A 19,364-nucleotide genomic window follows, 5' to 3' on the forward strand; every position below is an offset into this window, starting at 1 on the left:
TTGAAATGAGGCACTTTTTTTGTTTTCTAAACGGAATCAACTACATCCCAAGTGAGCCAAAAAACCAACGGAGAGGTCATACATGTGCAGAGTATTCATTCAAATGGCAAAGCATGGCGATACTGCCCCCCAAGGCCCACCTTCACTTCCTCCGACACTCGTGCAGTCTTGCCTTGAGCGCGTGAGGTCGAGGCCGGCGGGAGTAGGGCGCCAACTTGGACTTAGCCGCGGCCATGAGGGGCGACGAGGGCGGGCCGGCGGCCGGCGGCGCGCGGCAGGCGAGCCCTTGGGCGCAGGGACAACGCTGGAAAAGCTCCAGGCCTCCCTGCCGCCGCTTCCTGCGGCGGGCCGAGCAAACTTGCCCCTCCTGTAAGACGGGCTTGCAGATGCGTGTCCACAAGTGGCGAGCGCAGCACAGCTCGTCGTCCCAACAGTCGGCGGAGGTGAGACAAGGGTCGCCCACTTGGCCTGGCGACGCAGCACAACGCTTCTTTAGCCAGACTGCGCAACGCGACGCGACATCGCGTACCTTGACCGGACGCGCCTCTGAGCTGCATCTTGTCCCGCTTGCGCCATCTTGCCTTGGGGGAGGGCGCAACGTGCTGCAGGGCGATCTGCTGGGCCGCCGTCGCTTCGCGAACACACACACCTGGGCGAGACGCCATCGAATTGGCACACCTTGCAACTTAACCCCGATCCATTTGTCAATTGTCATATCAAAAGGCAGAAATAATTGTTTTCGTTTGAGTGCCTACTTCATGTTGTATTGTATACTGTACTTTCATATTCTATCCTTCATATATTGTCTGTTGCATGAATGATCATATCAAGGATAGCAATTTCCAATAGCACGGTTGCAGGGTTTTGCATGATCAAACTGCTGTTGGTCAGGTCAACATTTTGGTGTTTAAATGTAGTACAATGTTCAATTTGCGGGGGGTCATGTGCACATCGTAACGGACGGCCTTACTGTTGCTGCAGAAGTTGCCGGGGCAACACATCCCATGTCTATGGCAACGCTTCTTCCTCCTCCTGCAGGTGCGGCAGCGCGAGTGGGCGGAGCTTCGGTAGGGGGCGTGGCAGTAGCTGCCCTCGTTGCACTCCAGGTCGCTGATGCACTGGCGGAGCTACAAGAAGACGCGCGCGTGAGCGGGCAGACAACCGCACGCGCGGCCACGCGTAGCCGGCGAATACTCACCGTCAGCTCCCACGCGCTCCGGTTGAACGAGGCCTCGGGCCCCTTGTGCACAACCACTGTCCGGATAGAGTTGAGTCGGACACGCGCCTCCCCGCCGCCGCACGCGCACGCCAGCATCGTCAGAATGAAAGCGCACAGCAGCGCGTCCACGTCGCCAGTCATGACCCCCCGCAAAAATAGACCTCGAAAGCGTCTTTTCGTCATCTGCCTGGCTCACGTGCGCGAGTGCACTTTATAGGCAACCCGCCCCCGGACCTTTGACGTATCGTGATACCCCCTCAACCCCCACCCCACCGATACGGACCCAAAGGGGGGCAGGGGAAATTGGGTTCTTGAAACTCGTCGTTTTTTGGCCAGATTTACCACTTTGAGGAGCGGGTTCAAAATAAAAGGAGTTCCAGGCGGGCTTGATCCTTTCAAAATAAAAGTCTCAATAGAGTCACATGACACAATTTGGGGTGGGACCACCAAACAAGCTTATTACCACTCACAAAAACGAAGGAATAACCTAAACCCAAAATAAACATTTTCATCAATGAAATAGAATATAAACAAGAGAAATAAATATAAACAAAAGCCAACTGAAATGACATTTTAGATTTATCAAACCAAAGTATGATGATACTCAATTTGTTTTCATCTTTGGCAATACATTTCGTACAAGCTTTTGGAGTTTATTTGAAATGGGGGGGAAATCAAGAACGATAATTACCCTGGTGTGTGAGCACGTGTCCGTTCGCTCAATCATTCAGTATCCACGTCAAGGTTTCCCTCTCCAATTCTGCACGCTGTGCATTTATTGACACGGAAGATGATGACGCTCACGAGTTGAACCTGGTGACGGCGGGCCAGCCCGTGTGCAGGCGGATCCACTCAAAGTAGTGCGCCACCTGCAGGCAACCAAACGTCAGTTCGGCAATTCAACCGAAGCGGCCTCATTCGACCCGTTTTATTCTCTCCAGATCAAAATCACTGACAAATGTCTTTTTTTCTGAGCAGCTATTCTGTTGTGTCGCATAGATGCTGGCCCATTTATTTTATCCGCTGGCTCATATTAGCTCTTTTTGAATGTGGAAAAAAATGGCAACCTTGTTTTTTTCTTTTATTTGTATCACCTGAGTGTAAACGCCCGGCGAGTCCGACTGGCCGCATTGATCTCCCCAGCTGACGATGCCCCACAGGTAGGCGACGCCCAGGTGGTCCTCGCACACCAGAGGGCCGCCGCTGTCGCCTTGGCACGAGTCTACGTTTCCGTCCAGGTCGCCTTGACACACGCGCACACATTTCAAGGTGGACGCGCGCACGCACGCACGCACGCACGCACGCACGCACGCACGCACGCACGCACGCACGCACGCACGCACGCTGCTGTGACGGCGGCTGACGCCAACTGACCGGCGCACATCATCCCGGGTTTGAAGCGGTCTTTGTAGAAGCGCTGGCAGTCGGGGATGAGGGACACGTTGGCCCACAAGAGCACCTGCGAGGCTTTTCCCACTGGAAGAGCAGCAGACGGGCTTTGCCTTCAATCCGACTTTTTCGCCGCTCGCTCGCTCGATTTTTGGATGCCTCAGCTTATTTGTTTGTCTGACTTCCCGAGTCCACCTACGATCTGTGCGTCCCCAGCCCGAGATGCTGCAGGTGTGGTTGGCGTTGAAGATCCGCGTGGACCAGGGGACGCAGGCGGGTTTCACCGCAGGGTTGTCCTCCATACACTTGCCCGGCGTCTGCGGGAGGTCCTTCAGCCGGACCAGAGCGATGTCGTTCTGGTACGTGCTGACGTTGTACCTGGCGGACCGCACGGGTCGGTCGGCGCTAGCGACGCTAACGAGGCTGTCCGGGGAGGCGAGCGCTACCTGGGGTGGATGATGACGTCGCCCACGGGGATGATGTCGGTGGTGTCCTGAGGAGTGTACCTCTTCCAGATGGAAAACCTGACGTGGTACGCCGAGGGGCTGGGTCTGGACAGACAAACGAAGCTGCTCGGTTACGACAGAGAAAAGCGACGACTACGTTCTCCAACAGCTTTCCACCTGACGCAATGCGCAGCCGTGACGACCCAGCAGCCTCCGATGTAGGTTCCCCCGCAGTTGATTCTGCCGTTTTCTTCCAGGCCCACCTGCCACTGGATCTGCGTCTGTACGCCGACGGCGACGTGAGACACCACGTCCGGAACCCCACGGCGAAGCTCCGGGACGCGCAAAGTCACCCGGTTGGCCATGACGCCGCCGACGACTCTCTTCACACGGATGACTCGGTCCTTCACGCTGTCGTCGTTGGCGGCGGTCACGTTGGGAACGCCGCACTGCAACTTGGACTCCAGCTGGATACGGCTGACGCGCGTTTCTGCAAATCATTTGGAATTCAAAGGGGATCAAAACAAGGCGGCAGGTGCACTCGGACCATCCGAACCTTTCCTCGGAGAGACGTATTCTGCAAGGAGAAGGAATGACGCAATGAGCGGTCGGAGGCGAGGTCCAGCGAGATTCTGCTCGATGGCTTACCGGTGCTGTTCAACTCCTTCCTGGCTGGCTCTGCAGACATCAAACTTGACATTAGACTTGACTTGAGGTTCTCATAGGATGTTCCAGGTGGACACCAAAAGAAATCCTCATTTAAAGGCATTTGCGCTTTCTGAAGATTGCCAATGCTGAAATGCCCGATTAAAAAAAATATATCGAGTGATGCTGAATGAGATGAAATGAGGTGGAATAGGAATGGACATTTTTGGTAGAATGAAAATCTTTTCCAAGGTGAATTGCAAATGTTGAATGTTTTCAATTTCAAACGAGGATAATCATGCAAATCTGGGAGGATGAAAATCGGTGTTGTTGAATGTGCCATTGGCAACGAATGGCAAACTGAAATTGGGCAATGACAGTGTTTAATGTGTGAACAACAAGAGCCTGCAAGTTGTGAATTTTTCGAATGTGTTGGCGTTGGAACCATGCGAATCAGACGAAAATAGCGGAAAAGGGAATTTCGGCCTCGACAAAATAATTGTTTGATATCAAATTATAGGGACTACAGATAATTTCAAGATAGCCATTCAGAAATGGCTTCATCATGCTTCTACGATGTTTCAGACATGAGAGTGTGTATTTTCATTTCAGGTATTTCAAAACATGTCCAATTTGGAAGTTGCCCAGTGTTGTGCGAAGTGGTCGCGCGCGTGTCTCACCGTGCGTCGCTGCCTCGTCTTCTCCCGCCAAGCAGTCCATCTGGCCGTCAGCCAGCGCGTCCGCGCGCACGCACACGCCCGTTTCGCAGCGGAAGGCGCCACTTCGGCAGCCTGGCGCGGGGCGAGACGAGACGAGACGAGAGTGGACAACGTTTCTGCACGTGTGTGTGCGTGTGCGTGCGTGCGTGTGTGCGCGCGCAATTACGTTTGCAGCACATTTCATCGCTCCGGTCGCCGCAGTCGTCGATGCCGTCGCACGTCCGGTTGGCAGATACGCATTTCCCGTTGGCGCACGTAAAGTCGCACTCTAGTAGAAAAAGCAGCTGCTGTCACACACACACACACACACACTCACTCACTCGCTCACTCGCTCGCTCGCTCGCTCACTCGCTCACTCGCCCACTCGCCCACTCGCCCACTCGCCCACTCGCCCACTCGCCCACTCGCTCACTCGCTCACTCGCTCACCCGCTCACCCGCTCACCCGCTCACTCGCTCACCCGCTCACCCGCTCACCCGCTCACTCGCTCACTCGCTCACTCACTCACTCACTCACTCACTCACTCACTCACTCACTCACTCACTCACTCACTCACTCACTCACTCACTCACTCACTCACTCACTCACTTCCGTCTAGGCTCCGCCTACCTTCGGGCACGTCGGTCCCATCGTAGCAAGTGGCCGTGGCGACGTTGCCGTCGCTGACCGGGACGCTGTCGTGGATGACGCACTCGGCCAACGACGTCTCGAAGCCTCGGCAGCGAACGCTGACGCAGCGCTCAGGAAAGTGGCCGAGGTCTTGGCTCGGGGGTCCGGACAGCACAGAAGCGGCAGATGCGGCGCCACTGCAGGACACGCGCTTGGTTAGCCAGGCGACGGCTGTGAGGGGAAAAACGTGCGGCGAGTGAGCGTTTGCGGTCCGGTTGCGCCGTCTTCTCACAGCGGATGTCCGAGATCCTTGCACATCACGTTGGCGCTGGCCATGTCCCAGCCCTGGCCGCAAACCAGCAAGCGCTTCCCTCCGTCGGGACTCTGTTCGTCGGGAACGAAGAGGCTGAGCGCCCCCGTACTGGGCTCGCGGAAACTGCTGAACTTGAGCTGCTCTTCTGCAAGGGACGCACAATTGCGCGTGCTATTTTTTTCACCGCCCCCCCGCGAGGCAAACGCGGCGACCACGCAGAGGGCAAACCTGAGCACGCTTGGCCAAAGTGCGACATGGCCGACTTCCCACTGCGACACGACAACGCCATGGCCTGACACACACAAGCAGGAATTCTCTGAGAACATCTTAGGAAGCCAAAAATACTCCTTGATTTGTCTTGCAAACTTGTGGACCACTAAATTGCTCTCCTCGCTAGTTTGTCCATCTTGTCGTATTGGAAGGTGGAGGTACCTGGCAGAAGGAGCGGTAGAGTCGTCCGTCCCGCCCACAAACGGGAGTGACGTCCTCAGCGGGGCACAAATACGGCGGTTTGCAGGAGCAATGGCCGTTGATGCATCGCTCCCACGGCGGGCAGAAGACCAAGTCGCACGACGCACGCGTGGGCCTGCGAGCACAAGTCATCCTGAGCGCCGGGCCGGTCTTGGCCGGGCCGGGCAGGGCCGCAAGCGCCACCTACTTCCTTGCCAGACACTCTTCGGGACCCAAAAAGTCGTCCGGGCCGGTCGGGCTTGAGGTGACCTCCTACAGGGGGGTCACAGTTAGCGTCAGTATCAAGTTGGAGGACTGAATTACAGCAGCTTAAGAAACGATTCCGATCGATCCTAACGGATTTAAAAACAACTCGGGGAATAAAATATAGAAAAATGTCAACTCACCAAGTTAGAGGTGGAGAAGAGAAGCAGCAGCAGCAGCAGCAGCAGCCGCAGAAGAGCAAGTTTCATCCTGACCAACACGACAGAGCTTCTCCCCAACATTGCTGCCTCTCAAAATCCACGGCAGCTATACAAGCCTCCGCCGACGTCATCGCTCAATGATTAGCCCGCCTCGTCAAAGAGGTCAAACCTCATCGATCCGGCGCCCACATACATGACTGCTTCGGACATCAAAGAGCACGTGATCAGTCTCAGGCCGGACAAAAATAAAAGGGCGCGGAATTGGAGCGTTTCATCGAGTCATTGTTAAAGCGTACCACTAGAGGGAGCCGGCAGCAAAGATCAAAGCTGAGCAAAAGCTGTCTGAAATGGATTTATTTGTTTTTCCTTCAAATGACCAGAGAACATTTCTTGAAATCAAGTCAACGTAAAATAGTGTTTGTGTTGAAAACCTATTTCAACATAAATAGAAAGAATAAAGCGCTTGCATTGCACAAATTCACCATATCTGACTTGGTGACATGCCCATTCGATTTGTCATGCCTGAAGTACTTTGAGAAACCTACTCGTTGGACTTATTTGAGTAGGTATCTACGAGCTTAGCTTGCTGCAAAGTTTGGTTGGACGCCAACAAGAGGTGTAGTCACGTCACGGTGACGACATTTGTTGAAAAAATCCCGTGAAGGCAGTTTTTGTCAATGAATGACAAAAAGGCACAGAAAAGAAACGTGACACACATTTATCAGACTGCTTTGAAAATTAATGTCTCTAATTTTAGTGTTCTTTCCTGACCTGTCTCACACACACACACACACACACACACACACACACACACACAATATATATATATATATATATATACACACACACAATATGTATACGCACACACACACATTTATATTTGTATAGTGATGACGAAATAAAGTGTTTTCGGAGTGGGACAGTCAGCACGTCACGTGAACATTCCACTGTGTGGGCGCGCTTGACACGTCAGGTGACTGTTACGTGCTTCTGGACTTTTTTTTTTTTTTTTTTTTAAACACCTCAGTTGGAGTGTTTAAGGCGGCCAAGAGTGCGGAACATAATCAATGGTTATAAGAGCACGTGTGTTTCCTAACATAAGAACAATGCGAGTGTCGTGCGCAGATTATCAACGTGACGAAATGCCAAGACGTCAAGTTATAAATAAAGAGGTAGGAGAAAACTTCTTCCCCCCGTCTTCATCGCGTCGCCGCACGGAGGTCATTTGACACGGCAGCCAATCAAGTGCTCGTTGGTTTTGATTGGCGGCTGTGTGGAATGAATGGAAGCTGAAGGCAAATGAAAAGGAATAAATAAGAATAATGCACTCTGTTTTTCATGGCAAATGATCAAAATTTGAGTCCACGCCCGCCCATTTCAATGGATCCGTCCGTCTCGGATCAAGCTGCCTGAACTCTTTGGTCACAATGTGTCTAGGTGGAGGTCCTCTGGAATTCAGCCTGAAAAGACAACTTTGAGTCAAAATGACAATCTTGAATTGGGATCCTTAAAATTTTTGGGGGGGAAATAAATAAATAAATAAATAAATAAATAAATAAATAAATAAATAAATAAAAATCCAGCTCCTGTCACACTGGTCATTTTTCAGACACTCTTGCAGAACGGCGGCTGCCAGCCTGTTGTTTCGTTTCAATTTCAGGCATGGCTCGTTAAACTACATTTTCAGCAGTACAAACTTTCTTTTTTTTTTCAATGGATAATTTGATATTTTCATGTACAACAAATATCTTCCAAGAGGCGTTTTGCCAATTGAAAATGACATCCCAGCTGACGACCGGTCATGGCTCTTCTGAGTTTGGTCATGTGACCTTCGCGAGCTGAGCTGTGAAAAAAGAAAAAAAAAAAGGCGCACACCTTGACTGCGGGCGAGGGAGACGCTGGCCGTTACGGGGTGGCAGCAGGCGAACTTTTCAGGCTGCCGAGGGCCGCGTGGATACGAAAGTGCAGACGGGACTCCATGGAGTAGTCCTTGTAGTTGCTCCTGTTGCCGTGACGACAAAAAACATGGCAGATTTGTGTGCATGTGTGTGTTTGTGTGTGTGTGTGTGAGGACTTACTTGGCATTTTCCATGAAGGCGGCAGCCTTGGCATCGTCACCCTGCTGTCGGTAGAGGAGGGCCAGCTCGTACAACGTGAAGGGCACCAGGTAGTGATCATAGCGGATGCGATTTTCACTACGAAAAAAAAAAATAAAGATATATATATATATATATATATATATCTCATTTTGGAGGGGGCATTTTGCATATTATAATCCAGACCGATCACGTAATCAAATATAAACACTCATGATTGAAAGCCAATTTATTGTGCCGCGCCTTCGGTTGTGCCAGTCTTGGCCACCGGAGGGCGGTATAACACAGTCAAGCGGCCACGTTTGTACCTGGACAGGACGTGAGTGAAGCAGAGCTCGGCCTGCAACAGGCGTCCGGCGTGCTTGAGACAAAGACCCTTCAACATCTGCACCAGACAAGTGTCGTCCACGTGGAACTCGGACGGCTCTGGGGGTGGCGAGCGAGCGAGCGAGCGAGCGCGCGCGCTGGGTGAAACACAGAAGAAGAAGGGGCGGGGGTCGCCGCCAGGTGACTCACGGGGGTCGTGTCGAAGCTGCTCCTCGGCCGCCTCGATGGTCACCAGCAGCGCCTCGCTGCAGTCGGCTCGCTTGGCTACGATGGTGAAGCCGCTCCAAACGTACATCATTTCCTGCTCAGTCACAAATGGACGCTGTTGACGGACCTGCGTGCGTGCGTGCGTGAGTGAGCTGGCCTACCAGAGCAGGAAGCACCAGCGGCACCGGGACCAGGCCGGCCTTGTAGCGGCGAGATTTCCTGACGGCAAACTTCTCGGTGGGGATGGACTTTCCCGCCAGCCGCTGCTTGAGCCCCTCCACTTGCCTGCACGCGCAGAAGCACAAAAAAGCGAGCAACGTTCCGACAATAGTCGAAAGCCACCTGCAGTTTCCCGCACCTGAAGAGCTCCAGCACGTCTTCGCCCGTCTTCTTCACGTCCTCCTCTGACATCATGCTGAGGATGGCGGCCTTCTGGTAGACGTAGATGGCCTGCGGGAGAAGCGGCGAGGGTCAGCGGCGGCGTGCGGCGGCCGGCTCGGCTCGGCTCGGCTCGGCGCTCACCTTGGACCAGCGGCTCTCGCGACACAGCAGCTGGGCGTAGCGGTACGCCTGCGGCCAATCCTGCTGGTACGTGTGCGTCCACATGAGCTCCCAGTAGCACAGGTGGTGGATCTGCTTCCACTCCTGCTGGCTGCTCACACACTCCTGGTAGCCCAAGCACGCCGTTTCAAAACGTCCTTGCAGCGCGGCCAGCCGGGCCGAGTAGAACTGAATGATGGCGCCCTGCCAGAAGCAAATGAGCCAAGGCGACTGACAAGAAAGTACCCGGAGAGGGCGAGGTCTTACTTTGGGATACTTGAGAAGGTACGGCTCCAGCAGAGCTTGGGCTTCCGCCACGTTTCCTTCGCCGCTTCCTGCGCACACGCACAAAACGCACTCCAGTTGGTGAATGTTGACAGACGCCAGGACGGACAGACACAAGAAGGAACTAGCGGCGGGCGTGGGAATTTTGGCTTGAAAATGAAACTTCAAATAATGAAAATAATACGAATAATTATTGAAAAAAAATACTTAAAAAAAATAAAAACAATACCAATTGAAAAAAATCTGCAAATGTCATCATGAAGACAAACCAAATTAAAATCAAATAAATAAATAAAAATGAAAAATAATTATATATAAAGTATATATATATTTTTTTAAATTAAGAAAATAACACAAATTTAAAAAAACGGTCAAATGTCATCATTAAGACCGACGCACCCAGCACCAGGGAGACGTAGGTGTGGTAGAAGAGCAGCGTCAGCGTGCACAAGATGGAGCGCAGCGTGGAGCCGCACGTTCCCTCTCGCAGCTGGGACAGGCCGAACTCCTGCCGCGACAGTTGGCTCTCGTCAACCGGGAGGACGCACGCACGCACGCACGCAGGCGCGACGCAACGATGACCACCTTACCCTGTTCCCGGAGAAGCCGATGAACTCCAGCAGCCTCAGGATCCGCTGCGGGAGCAGGGACAGCATCTGCGGGGGAGCCAGGCACGTCGTCAGCGCCTCAAACCGTCATGGTAATTCATACGCGGTCCGAGCTCTGTCAAAACTTTGGATACAAGCGGCACCGCGCACCAAGTTGAAGGAGCCGATGCCCAACTTGACTCCGCCCTCAAACTGCCGGTGCAAGTCTGACTGGCTGTCCGTGTCGTTTGCCGCCGCGTTCAGCAGGTTGTGACAATCCCTGAAAGCAAAATGTGACAAAAGAAGAATAGAAAGGGTGAGGTCAGATCGTTGATCCAGCTATTCACGTAGGCAGGTGTGCGTCAGTGAGAAGAAGAAGATGAAGAAGATAAAGATGAAGAAAAAGAAGAAAAAAAAGACGACGACGACGAAGACGGCCCGACTGACTTGTAGATGAGATAGCTGCTTCGGATTTTGATACCCCCCTTGATGAAGCTGATCATGTTCTCGTCCTGCACAAAAGTCAGCGTGGCTTTCTGGAGCAAGCACTCGGCGTAGCACAGCTCGGCGTGCATCTCCTCTGAGGAGGACGCAAAGGTTGTCGGTCTCACTCGCCGAGGGAGGGGGTGGGGGCGGGACGTACCTTCCTGCAGGTTGGACTGCCTGTTGATGAGACCGGAGAGCGATCCCACCACCGAGTTCTTCTTGCGGAACCTGCGGGAGAAACGCCGACGAGGGTCACAAAGCGTTTTGCGTGGCGCTCGCCGCCTACCTCTGACAGGTGTGCAAGGCCTCCTTGATGGTTGCCATGGCCATCTGGATGTCCCTCTGCTCAAAGGTCATGGCGGCTTGCATCACCAAGATGCTGCTGTAACCCAACGCGTGGTACATGCTGTCGCGCCACCTACGCACAGAGCGCGTGCAGCCGTTGGAGAGAGCAGACCAGAGCAGAGCAGAGCAGAGCAGAGCGGAGCAGAGCAGAGCGGAGCGCCGCATCCGGCCCAGAAGCACGCGCGCAGCCTTACCAAGGCTTCAGCAGGTCCAGGGCCTCGGAGAACTTGTTGTTGAGGACCAGGTTGAGGGCGCATTGAGTCTCCCGAATGGCCGATTGCAGGTCCATGTGACATGCGCTGTACGTGCGAGCCAAGGAAGTGAAAAGCGTGCACAGGAAGTGGTGGCGGGCGGGCGGGCGGCTCGTGAACTCACGTGGGAATGCGCTCGTAGGCATCCTCAAAACGTTCCTGACAAACACAAACACGCACGAGAGGTCATAAGGAGGCCATCGCCGTGGCGACGGACAGAGTAACACTTTCATGCACAACTCTTCTGTTGCATAAGGCAAACCTGAAGGAGGAACCGAAGAAGGTCCTTTAAAAAAACATAACAACAACAACAACAACAGGATCTCAAGAAATAACTTGAGGAACACCTGAATAACCCAAAGAAGTGTGAGGAACCTTTGGTGCACAAGTGAAACACTCGGGGACAAAAAACACCTGAAGAACAACAATAAGGAAGGCCATTCGAGGAGTCCCGAACAATGCAAGACCCAAAGTAGCAGGAGCGAGACAAGAACCTGACGACTTAAGCAACGAGTAGGAAGGAGAACAGATGCTCCTTTCACACTTTTGCTGGCGTCTGCCACATTGCCAACATTCCAGACAACCTCAGCACATCTCCCCGCCGCACAATGGACGTTCACACCGGTGCAAAGATGCCGGGCTGAGTTGCTTGCCACGGCGTCAGGTTACAGGAGGGAAGGGTAAAAAAAAAAAAGAGAGAGAGAGAGAGAGAGACAGAGAGAGAGCGAGCGAGCGTCACCGCAGAGCCCGAACTGGACCCAAGACCATAAGCTAGCTCACCGCTCGGAAGCTGGCTGAGAAGGTTCGTCGGCCCAAAACGTTTCTTCAGAAGCGCCCCGATATGACACCACCTCCGGTACTGTCGCCCGAAACCGTACCGAAGCCAAAGAGACAAATAGGCCTGCCACGTTTGAACGGCTCGCCGCTGGAGATCAAACGAGGCTGTAACGTTCTCTCACCTCGTCGTCGGCGCGGGGCGCGTCCTCCATCACGTCCATCGCTCGACACGTCGCTCGCGCTTGTGGGCCAGTCCGTCGTTGCCGGGGCCCGCTACTTCCGGGTTACGTCACAGGCGCCTCCGCCTGCGCCTGCTGCAGGACATCTGCGGTGGTGACATTAGCCTTCAAAACGCAACCAAGTTTCTTTGGGTTTTGTTTTTTAACCTAACCTAATATATATATATATAATAATATATAATATATATATATATATATATATATATATATATATATATATATATATATATATATATATATATATATATATATATAAAAAAAAAACTTTTCCTCACCCCCCGTGGGTGGTCTCTTTTTCCCTTCAAGCTCGGGTCCTCTACCAGAGGCCTGGGAGCTTGAGGGTTCTACGCAGTATCTTTGCTGTTCCTAGTACTGCACTTTTCTGGACTGAGATGTCAGATGTTTTTCCTGGGATCTGTTTCAGCCACTCCTCCAGTTTGGGGGTTACTGCCCCTAGTGCTCCAATGACCACAGGTACCACTGAAGTCTTAACTCTCCAGGTCTTCTCCAGCTCTTCTCTGAGCCCTTGATATTTCTCAAGTTTCTCATGTTCCTTTTTCCTAATGTTACCATCATTTGGGATGGCTATGTCAACCACAACGGCTTTCCTCTGCTCTTTGTCCACCACCACAATGTCCGGTTGGTTCGCCATTACCATTCTGTCTGTCTGGATCTGGAAGTCCCAGAGGATCTTGGCTTGGTCATTCTCTACCACCTTTGGAGGTGTTTCCCACTTGGATCTTGGGACTTCCAGTCCATACTCTGCACAGATGTTAGAAACGAAAGACATGCCGGCTCAGACGTCGCCCGGACAAACAAGGTCTGCGTCAGGTGCTGGGGAACCAGAGCACCATGATGAAAAATGGGCTACTGGAACAAGACACAAATGGGCGAGATATATATATATATATATATATATATATATATATAGGCACCATATAAATAAAGTCGTATGGTAATTTACTATGGATAAAAATAGCAACCCTTGTTTCATGTCCATTTTAAATGCTTAGTCATCTAAAGCAGCTGATCAGAGTAGATTCGGACATTTTCCAAAATTGTTGTTTCTTTTTTTTTTAATAACTAAGAACTCAATCGCTTTGACATTGTACTGGCCAAAAGTGTGCTTTGAGGTTTTCCATATTTTGTCTTGTCAATTAGTCACTTGATCCACTTTTAATGGCACCAGAAATGAGAATGAACAAGAAATTGAAGAAAACATGGCAGGATATTCTATGCACCTCTGTGAAGAAGACACTCGATTTCCAAGAGGTTGCAACAGTTTACATTTGCAAATGCTCACTGCTACAATATTCCACGGGCTCTGAAAATGCAAGTTACTTTTAGAACAAGCCCACGGGCTGGCTACACATGCGGGGGCGGGTGGGTCACACAAGGACATGTGCTATAAAAGATATATATATATATATATATATTTATATAGATATAAATGTATAATTAGTCGGCATATGTGACCTCGTCTGGATCAGTTCTAAAAGTTCCGAACAAATGTGGCCAAAGTTGTGGTTGTTTTTTGTGGTGCGTTTGTGGTCCGATGGAAATCAGAGTATGCAGTTCAGCCAGAGAACCTGGATTGTGCATTTTTCACCAATATAAAATACACAATCAAGTCGAGGTACCTCGACTGTGATAGCCACTCAGTTGCTGTCAGAACAGCAGAGCGTCTTCAAAAGTGACATTGTCGTAATATTTATAGCGCGAGTCTAAAACAGTAAACAGTCATGTTGATTCTTTTGGATTTTAATCACAATCACTTTCGATAGTTTATTCCTTACACTGTCTAAAGCGTTTTTAAAAAGCTGCCTTTTATTTAAAAAAAGAAATACAATTAAAAGAATATTTAGTATTCCTTTTTATTCAATTATTCGACTCCATACATATATAGGAATAGGACTTCGTTGCCATATAACTGATTTTAATATAGAAGCTGGCGTAACACTTAACAGATTTTTGTTGGTGGTGTGCCTCGAGATTTTTTCCAATGAAAAGGTGTGCCGTGGATGAAAAAAGGTTGGGAAACACTGGCCTAGAGCAACAGTTGTGTGTGTGTGTGTGTTGATTTGGTGGACCTGCAACCACCGAAAAAAATATTTGTATTTTTCTTAAATTATTATTTTCTTTAATTCTTATTTCTTTCTCGTCAATGGGTTTGTGAATTGGAGCGCTAAGCCAGCATCAGCGTGCTCCGCCGTCCTCTAGCGGTGGGCGAGGGGAAGCAAAGCAGCGACTTGAATTTGGCCATCACGTGTGAGGAGTGAGTGGCTGAAACATAGGCTGCAAACGAAAAAAAGTCCCTTCCGTTCGATTGAAGAGCGCACGCAAGAAAGTCGGATACAAAAATGCCACTTGTCAAAAAAGAAAAAATAATTGGACTGAAAAGCGCATGCGTGAAAATTTGAAACCAAACTCCCGCCTGTCTTTGGGCAAAAAAGACCCAAAAAAGTCTCAATTTGATGGAAGAGAGCATGCAAGAAAGTTGGGTCGCAAAATGCCACCTGTCTGATTGCACAGCGCTTGCAAGAGAGTTTCTTCCATGGCGGCGGCGGCGGCGGCGGCGGGCCATTCAATCTTCTCAGAAAGTTTCCTCCATCAATCGCTGTGGAGGCGGCGGCGGAGGGCCACTCCTGTGCTCGTCTTCTCCATCTGTGGAAATGTCCCGCAATGCATCGCGCCGTTGACGGCGCCATTGACATCATCAAACAGCACCACCAAGTGGAATGAAGAAAGACTTTATTGTGGTTTCCAGTGGATACAGGACATGACACCATCCAAATTCACGGCAATCCCTTCGCATACATGACACCAAGGCAAAGTCGCACCATCCAAGTTCACGGCAATCCCTTCGCGCAATTGCACCGCCATCCAATGCAACGCGACGCCTCGCGATGCTGCGTTCGTTGAAAGCAAAAGTTGCACCATCCAATTGACCCAATCGTCCGATTGAGCCAGTCACGTTGACCACCTTCCAGCGCGTCCCAACAAAACGTTTGCCTGCCTGCCTGCCAGCCAGCCAACCTCCCTCCCCAATGCTAAGGTTGAGTGACATCATCCATTGTAAACCACATCATAAATTGATCATAACTCGAGTAGTAAGCATGCTAATAAACGGCGTAAATTGAAGACCAACCAACAAACAGTTGCAGCACGCAACCCAATCGCGTTGCCAACCTCCCTCCCCAACGCTAACGGTGAGTGACATGGTCCATTGTAAATCATAATCGACGGAAGAAGTGGAAGAAAATTGAACGAGACCAAAAAAGCACAAACAGAAACAAAGCTTTCCCGCTTCACTCTCGGCCCCTCCCCTGCTGCAAACAAGTCCAAGGCCAACCGCTCAGGCGCCGGTGCCCTCCCTCCAGATGTGCGAGCGAGGGTCTCGTGCCGCCGTCAACGCCGCTGCCGCCGCCGCCGCCTTCCCGCTTCTCCCGAGCCGCTGCTTTCTGGGTTTCGTGCTTTTTTTCCGGTCTTCTTGCTGCTGATACACAAATTCTTTTTATTGCTGAATGAATGGAAAGAGAAAAATGGAAGGGCCCGCGCGCCGCTGGCCTCCAAGGCAAGGCAAGGCAAGGCAAGGCAAGGCAAGGCAAGGCAGCGCGGCCACGGTGGACGGAAGGAAAACGGCGACTCACCCGGCCGGCCGGCCGGCCTCGGTCTACATCATCATCACCACGTAGAGCTCAATGAGGACGCTTATCACCAAGAGAGCGACAGAGCAGGACGTGCCCTGGGTGGCTGCGCCTGGTGCTAGAGCAAAGATGGCAAACATTGGCGGCTGGGCGGGCGGGGCGGGGCTCCACCCACTGACGTGCAAGTACTCACTCGTAGCGCCGCCCGGGGCGGTGGGGGTACCGGTGGGGTCCACCTTTCCACCGACGCGCAACAACTGGGAGGACTTGGTATTGTCCTGGCAGTCGGTGACCTTGCAACTGAACTCACCTTTGGCCCCGGAGGCCAAATTGAACTTGGACGGATCACGGTCCACTGTGCCGTCGCTTGCTGTGACAGGCACGTTTCCGAACGTCAGCCACTCCCAGGTTTTGACGGCACCGTCGGCGGTACACGTGAGGACGCTGGCGGTCCGTTCGATCGTGACCTTTGAGACGGCCTCGGGAGCTGTCAAAAACAGGAAAGTCGCGCTTTGCAATTTTTCTGGGATGGTGCTTTCCTTACTCACCTGCGTAGGTGTAGGAGAAGGAGGCGCTAGCCACCGCAGCACCACCGTGGTAGCCCTGGACCTCGCAGGCGTAGGGAGCAGACGCCTTGTCGACGACGGTCAACGTTTTCCCTTTAGAAGTCAGCTTAGCTCCGTCCTTGGTCCAGTTGATGGTTTTGGCATCACCGGTGACCTCGCACTCTAAGGTCGCAACGCAGCCCACTCCCTTCTTGACGCTGGCCGTGGAGACGGGAGCTGTTGGGAAGAGGAAACAAACGAGAGTCAATTTCAAGGGCGGGCATTTGCACTTTCTCACTTACAACAAACGCAGTCGTCGGGGAGGGCGGCCCTTCCAAAAAAATGGCGGGCTGAACAGAGGCTGAAGGTGTGAAAACGTGCATTGATCAAGTCCATGTCAACACTTAGTTTCAACGGAGAACAAAATGGCGGCGGCGGCTCTTTGTCTTCGACGCGCGCCGCCCGCCGCAATAATCCCGTCGTCGTAGTCACTGAATCGTTTGAGCGGCTACCTCCGTCGACACTTTGCGGCGAGCGAAAGGAGCGCGAGGGCCGCGGCGCCAAACTTACTTTTGTCGCTGACGGTGACTGGAAATTCAACTTCGGATGGTGACAACGTGGCCTTGTACTTCCCGCTTTGAGGTGTTTGCACGTTGAAGAGGCCCAACGCTTTCTTCCCGGCGGTGAACTTGGGCGCGTCATCATTGCCAGGGTCCCCGATCGGCTTGTCCGCCAACGTCCACGAGACACCATTACCCAGGTCGGAGTTCAAATGTATGGAGCTACCGGTCCCGACCTGGCATTCCTCGTTTTTGGTGCACGTGACTGAAAAAGCCCAAAACAGTTGTATGAGTTATTCACCCCAGTATCCGAGCGCAGGCGGTCAAATCACAAAGTACACGCACGCAGATGGACTCGTCAAGTGACTGGCTCGCTTTTCAATTTGCTGCCAAAATCAACAATCAGCCAATCTTGCTGAATTGGAGCGAGCGAGCGAGCGCGCGAGCGCGCGCTGCTGTTTTCCCACCAAAAGCAGCCACCCCGGACGACAGTCGCGCGACTTACCGGCATCCACAATGATGGTGAACTTGAGCGTCGTTTCACCGGTTTTGGTGGCCAAGTACACGCCAGTGTGCTTTGCTGCCAGGGTGCCCGTCAACTTCTTTGAGGTTGGGTCTGCGGTCAGAGCACTGTCGACGTCGGCTGTTCCGAAGTGCCACGCGTAGCCAGTATCGGGAGCTTCTATTTTGAGGTTGGTGCCAGCTGCGCAGAACACCACCTCATCCTTCACGCCGTTGCACTCGCTACTTGTCAGATCTGGAAAAGCAGAGGTGGCCAGCGCATGCTCTTACTCGCACTGTGGACACCCAGCAGGCACAAAGCTACTTCAAGGCACAAGATAGACTTGAGCATGGAGCTTTGTTGTGCAGAGCCATTTTGCGCTCCGAATGCCTTTCGTTGTCACGCTACATACGTACGACTTGGTACGAGGAGATGAGAGCTGGCCAAAAGTATCAAAACAATATTGAAAAATCCATCCATCCAAATGCAATTGGCAAAAGGAAGGCGCAAAACATTGCAGGCGTCGCAACAACGTGGGCCTTTTTCAAAGCAACTTGTGATGACAATCAATTGAACGGCTTCGAGATGTGAAAATAGCGGCTTGACGCTTCGCCAATTGTCACCAACTTGGATCGGACTGCAAAGTGTAAAAAGTTCTCCTACCTGCCGTGTGGACGAACAAGAGCAGGGTGATTGTCACGAGCTTCATGCTGGCGGGCGGGCGCGCTGGCGGGCGGGCGGGCTGGCTGGCGCGCTGGCGGGCTGGCTAGTTGGATGGCTGGCTGGCTGGATGGCTGGCGGGCTGGCGGGCTGGCTGGCGCGCTGGCTGGCTGGCGGGCTGGCGCGCTGGCTGGCTGGCGGGCTGGCTGCTCCGACTCGACAAGCGAATCGAATGAGTGTCGGACGCGAGCGCTTCCTGCTACCCGCAAGGTGCGTGACGTCACGGCGCTTTGACACGCACAGCCCACGCTCGCTTTGTTTGATCTCAAAGCGCCTGCCGCCAAGTTGTTGCAAAGCGACCGACCAACTTTGTTACGAGCGTCATCAGTGAAATAGTTCAAGAGTTCAAGACAAACAGGCCAACGAGTCAGGCAGGCAGGCAGGCAGGCAGGCCAATGTGCAAAAGGCACTCAAATGATCGCGGTAAAGTGCCCGTCGCGTCTTCCCATCGATCTGGAAAAACAACAACAACAACAACACGCCAAGATGATGGCTATCAAGTGCCCATCCCAACTTGCCATCTATCTGGAAAAACATGTCATGCTCGAGCTGACTGTTATCCTTCGTCCAGCGGTTGCGTAAGAGCATCACAACGCGATCAGCACGCCTTCTTTCAAACGGATTCAAAAGAAACAGACAAACAAACAAAGACGTGGATTGCTTTGATTTTGCCACACCATCCTTTCCCGGTTATTGGCGAGGGAATGATGTCATTGGAATCAAGCAACTTTGAAGCCATTTGCAATGGAAACGTCTGGAATGGCAATCGTAAGGACGGAACGTGCTTTTCTCTCCGGCTTGAGCAACAACGTCGTCGGAAGTCAAAGCCTTCGAACGGCTCGAGTGTCACTTTGCGATCGGGCCTGCGCTGCCTCCTCCTCCGCTGCCGCCGCCACTTTGCATCAGAGGACAAAGGCAAAGCTGAACCGCTCCACAGAGCCCCCCCCCACCACCACCTGCGAGCTTTCTGCAGGCCAATGTTGCATCATCTTCATGGCTGCTGTTGGCAAAGGGATGGATGGATGGATGGCAAAT

General features: G+C 52.2%; 4 protein-coding genes across 7 annotated transcripts; all 4 read right to left on the reverse strand.

Annotated features, from left to right (window-relative positions):
- Window positions 1–79: 79 nt before the first annotated feature.
- Window positions 80–1,621, reverse strand: LOC148403145 (dickkopf-related protein 2-like). 2 transcript variants are annotated; one of them, XM_088383486.1, is made up of 4 exons: window positions 1,199–1,621; window positions 971–1,127; window positions 582–649; window positions 80–468 (listed from the first exon to the last, which is right to left on the reverse strand). In XM_088383486.1, exons 1-4 carry the CDS (start codon window positions 1,400–1,402, stop codon window positions 100–102), a joined length of 798 nt encoding a protein of 265 aa, XP_088239612.1. In that variant the 5' UTR covers window positions 1,403–1,621; the 3' UTR covers window positions 80–99. The 2 variants fall into 2 exon arrangements, with proteins under 2 accessions (XP_088239612.1, XP_088239611.1); XM_088383485.1 differs by having other exon boundaries at window positions 530–649.
- A 159-nt stretch (window positions 1,622–1,780) lies between these two features.
- On the reverse strand, window positions 1,781–6,360 carry cfi (complement factor I). The gene is made up of 17 exons (XM_088383331.1): window positions 6,198–6,360; window positions 5,999–6,063; window positions 5,773–5,926; window positions 5,569–5,632; window positions 5,320–5,485; window positions 5,028–5,224; window positions 4,585–4,686; window positions 4,380–4,490; window positions 3,703–3,732; window positions 3,611–3,631; window positions 3,408–3,544; window positions 3,232–3,335; window positions 3,055–3,159; window positions 2,808–2,986; window positions 2,594–2,695; window positions 2,314–2,462; window positions 1,781–2,088 (listed from the first exon to the last, which is right to left on the reverse strand). Exons 1-17 carry the CDS (start codon window positions 6,294–6,296, stop codon window positions 2,020–2,022), a joined length of 1,854 nt encoding a protein of 617 aa, XP_088239457.1. The 5' UTR covers window positions 6,297–6,360; the 3' UTR covers window positions 1,781–2,019.
- A 194-nt stretch (window positions 6,361–6,554) lies between these two features.
- Window positions 6,555–12,431, reverse strand: ttc39b (tetratricopeptide repeat domain 39B). 2 transcript variants are annotated; one of them, XM_088383345.1, is made up of 18 exons: window positions 12,299–12,431; window positions 11,464–11,498; window positions 11,283–11,387; window positions 11,030–11,161; window positions 10,901–10,971; window positions 10,705–10,837; window positions 10,429–10,537; window positions 10,261–10,326; window positions 10,070–10,178; window positions 9,653–9,720; window positions 9,368–9,589; window positions 9,204–9,295; window positions 9,007–9,130; window positions 8,828–8,939; window positions 8,620–8,737; window positions 8,294–8,410; window positions 8,091–8,217; window positions 6,555–7,675 (listed from the first exon to the last, which is right to left on the reverse strand). In XM_088383345.1, exons 1-17 carry the CDS (start codon window positions 12,335–12,337, stop codon window positions 8,121–8,123), a joined length of 1,749 nt encoding a protein of 582 aa, XP_088239471.1. In that variant the 5' UTR covers window positions 12,338–12,431; the 3' UTR covers window positions 6,555–7,675; window positions 8,091–8,120. The 2 variants fall into 2 exon arrangements, with proteins under 2 accessions (XP_088239471.1, XP_088239480.1); XM_088383354.1 differs by lacking the exon at window positions 12,299–12,431 and adding an exon at window positions 12,120–12,228.
- A 2,658-nt stretch (window positions 12,432–15,089) lies between these two features.
- On the reverse strand, window positions 15,090–19,172 carry LOC148403148 (uncharacterized). Of its 2 annotated transcripts, none has more exons than XM_088393254.1 (7): window positions 18,273–19,172; window positions 17,613–17,864; window positions 17,118–17,372; window positions 16,551–16,784; window positions 16,196–16,489; window positions 16,006–16,120; window positions 15,090–15,851 (listed from the first exon to the last, which is right to left on the reverse strand). In XM_088393254.1, the coding sequence occupies exons 1-6, from the start codon at window positions 18,316–18,318 to the stop codon at window positions 16,029–16,031; spliced, it is 1,173 nt and encodes a 390-aa protein (XP_088249380.1). In that variant the 5' UTR covers window positions 18,319–19,172; the 3' UTR covers window positions 15,090–15,851; window positions 16,006–16,028. The 2 variants fall into 2 exon arrangements, with proteins under 2 accessions (XP_088249380.1, XP_088249374.1); XM_088393248.1 differs by having other exon boundaries at window positions 15,090–15,848; window positions 18,273–19,171.
- Between the last annotated feature and the right edge of the window lie 192 nt (window positions 19,173–19,364).

The sequence above is a fragment of the Syngnathus floridae genome, chromosome 1 (assembly GCF_059516105.1).
Source record: "Syngnathus floridae isolate MCC-2025c chromosome 1, RoL_Sflo_1.0, whole genome shotgun sequence".
Lineage (NCBI taxonomy): Eukaryota > Metazoa > Chordata > Actinopteri > Syngnathiformes > Syngnathidae > Syngnathus > Syngnathus floridae.

Coding starts and splice junctions, on each gene's coding strand:
- ttc39b (XM_088383345.1), bottom strand. CDS start 12,337: ATGGACGTGATGGAGGACGCGCCCCGCGCCGACGACGAG. Junction 11,162..11,282: donor CTGGACCTGCTGAAGCCTTG/GTAAGGCTGCGC, acceptor CTCTGTGCGTAG/GTGGCGCGACAGCATGTACC. Junction 8,738..8,827: donor GCAGCTTCGACACGACCCCC/GTGAGTCACCTG, acceptor CGCCACCCCCAG/AGCCGTCCGAGTTCCACGTG.
- cfi (XM_088383331.1), bottom strand. CDS start 6,296: ATGTTGGGGAGAAGCTCTGTCGTGTTGGTCAGGATGAAACTTGCTCTT. Junction 5,486..5,568: donor CTTTGGCCAAGCGTGCTCAG/GTTTGCCCTCTG, acceptor CGTCCCTTGCAG/AAGAGCAGCTCAAGTTCAGC. Junction 4,491..4,584: donor CGATGAAATGTGCTGCAAAC/GTAATTGCGCGC, acceptor GCCCCGCGCCAG/GCTGCCGAAGTGGCGCCTTC.
- LOC148403148 (XM_088393254.1), bottom strand. CDS start 18,318: ATGAAGCTCGTGACAATCACCCTGCTCTTGTTCGTCCACACGGCAG. Junction 16,785..17,117: donor AGTCACCGTCAGCGACAAAA/GTAAGTTTGGCG, acceptor TCTTCCCAACAG/CTCCCGTCTCCACGGCCAGC. Junction 16,121..16,195: donor CGCCCCGGGCGGCGCTACGA/GTGAGTACTTGC, acceptor TCTTTGCTCTAG/CACCAGGCGCAGCCACCCAG.
- LOC148403145 (XM_088383485.1), bottom strand. CDS start 1,402: ATGACGAAAAGACGCTTTCGAGGTCTATTTTTGCGGGGGGTCATGACT. Junction 1,128..1,198: donor GGAGCGCGTGGGAGCTGACG/GTGAGTATTCGC, acceptor GTCTTCTTGTAG/CTCCGCCAGTGCATCAGCGA. Junction 650..970: donor CGGCAACTTCTGCAGCAACA/GTAAGGCCGTCC, acceptor CGTCTCGCCCAG/GTGTGTGTGTTCGCGAAGCG.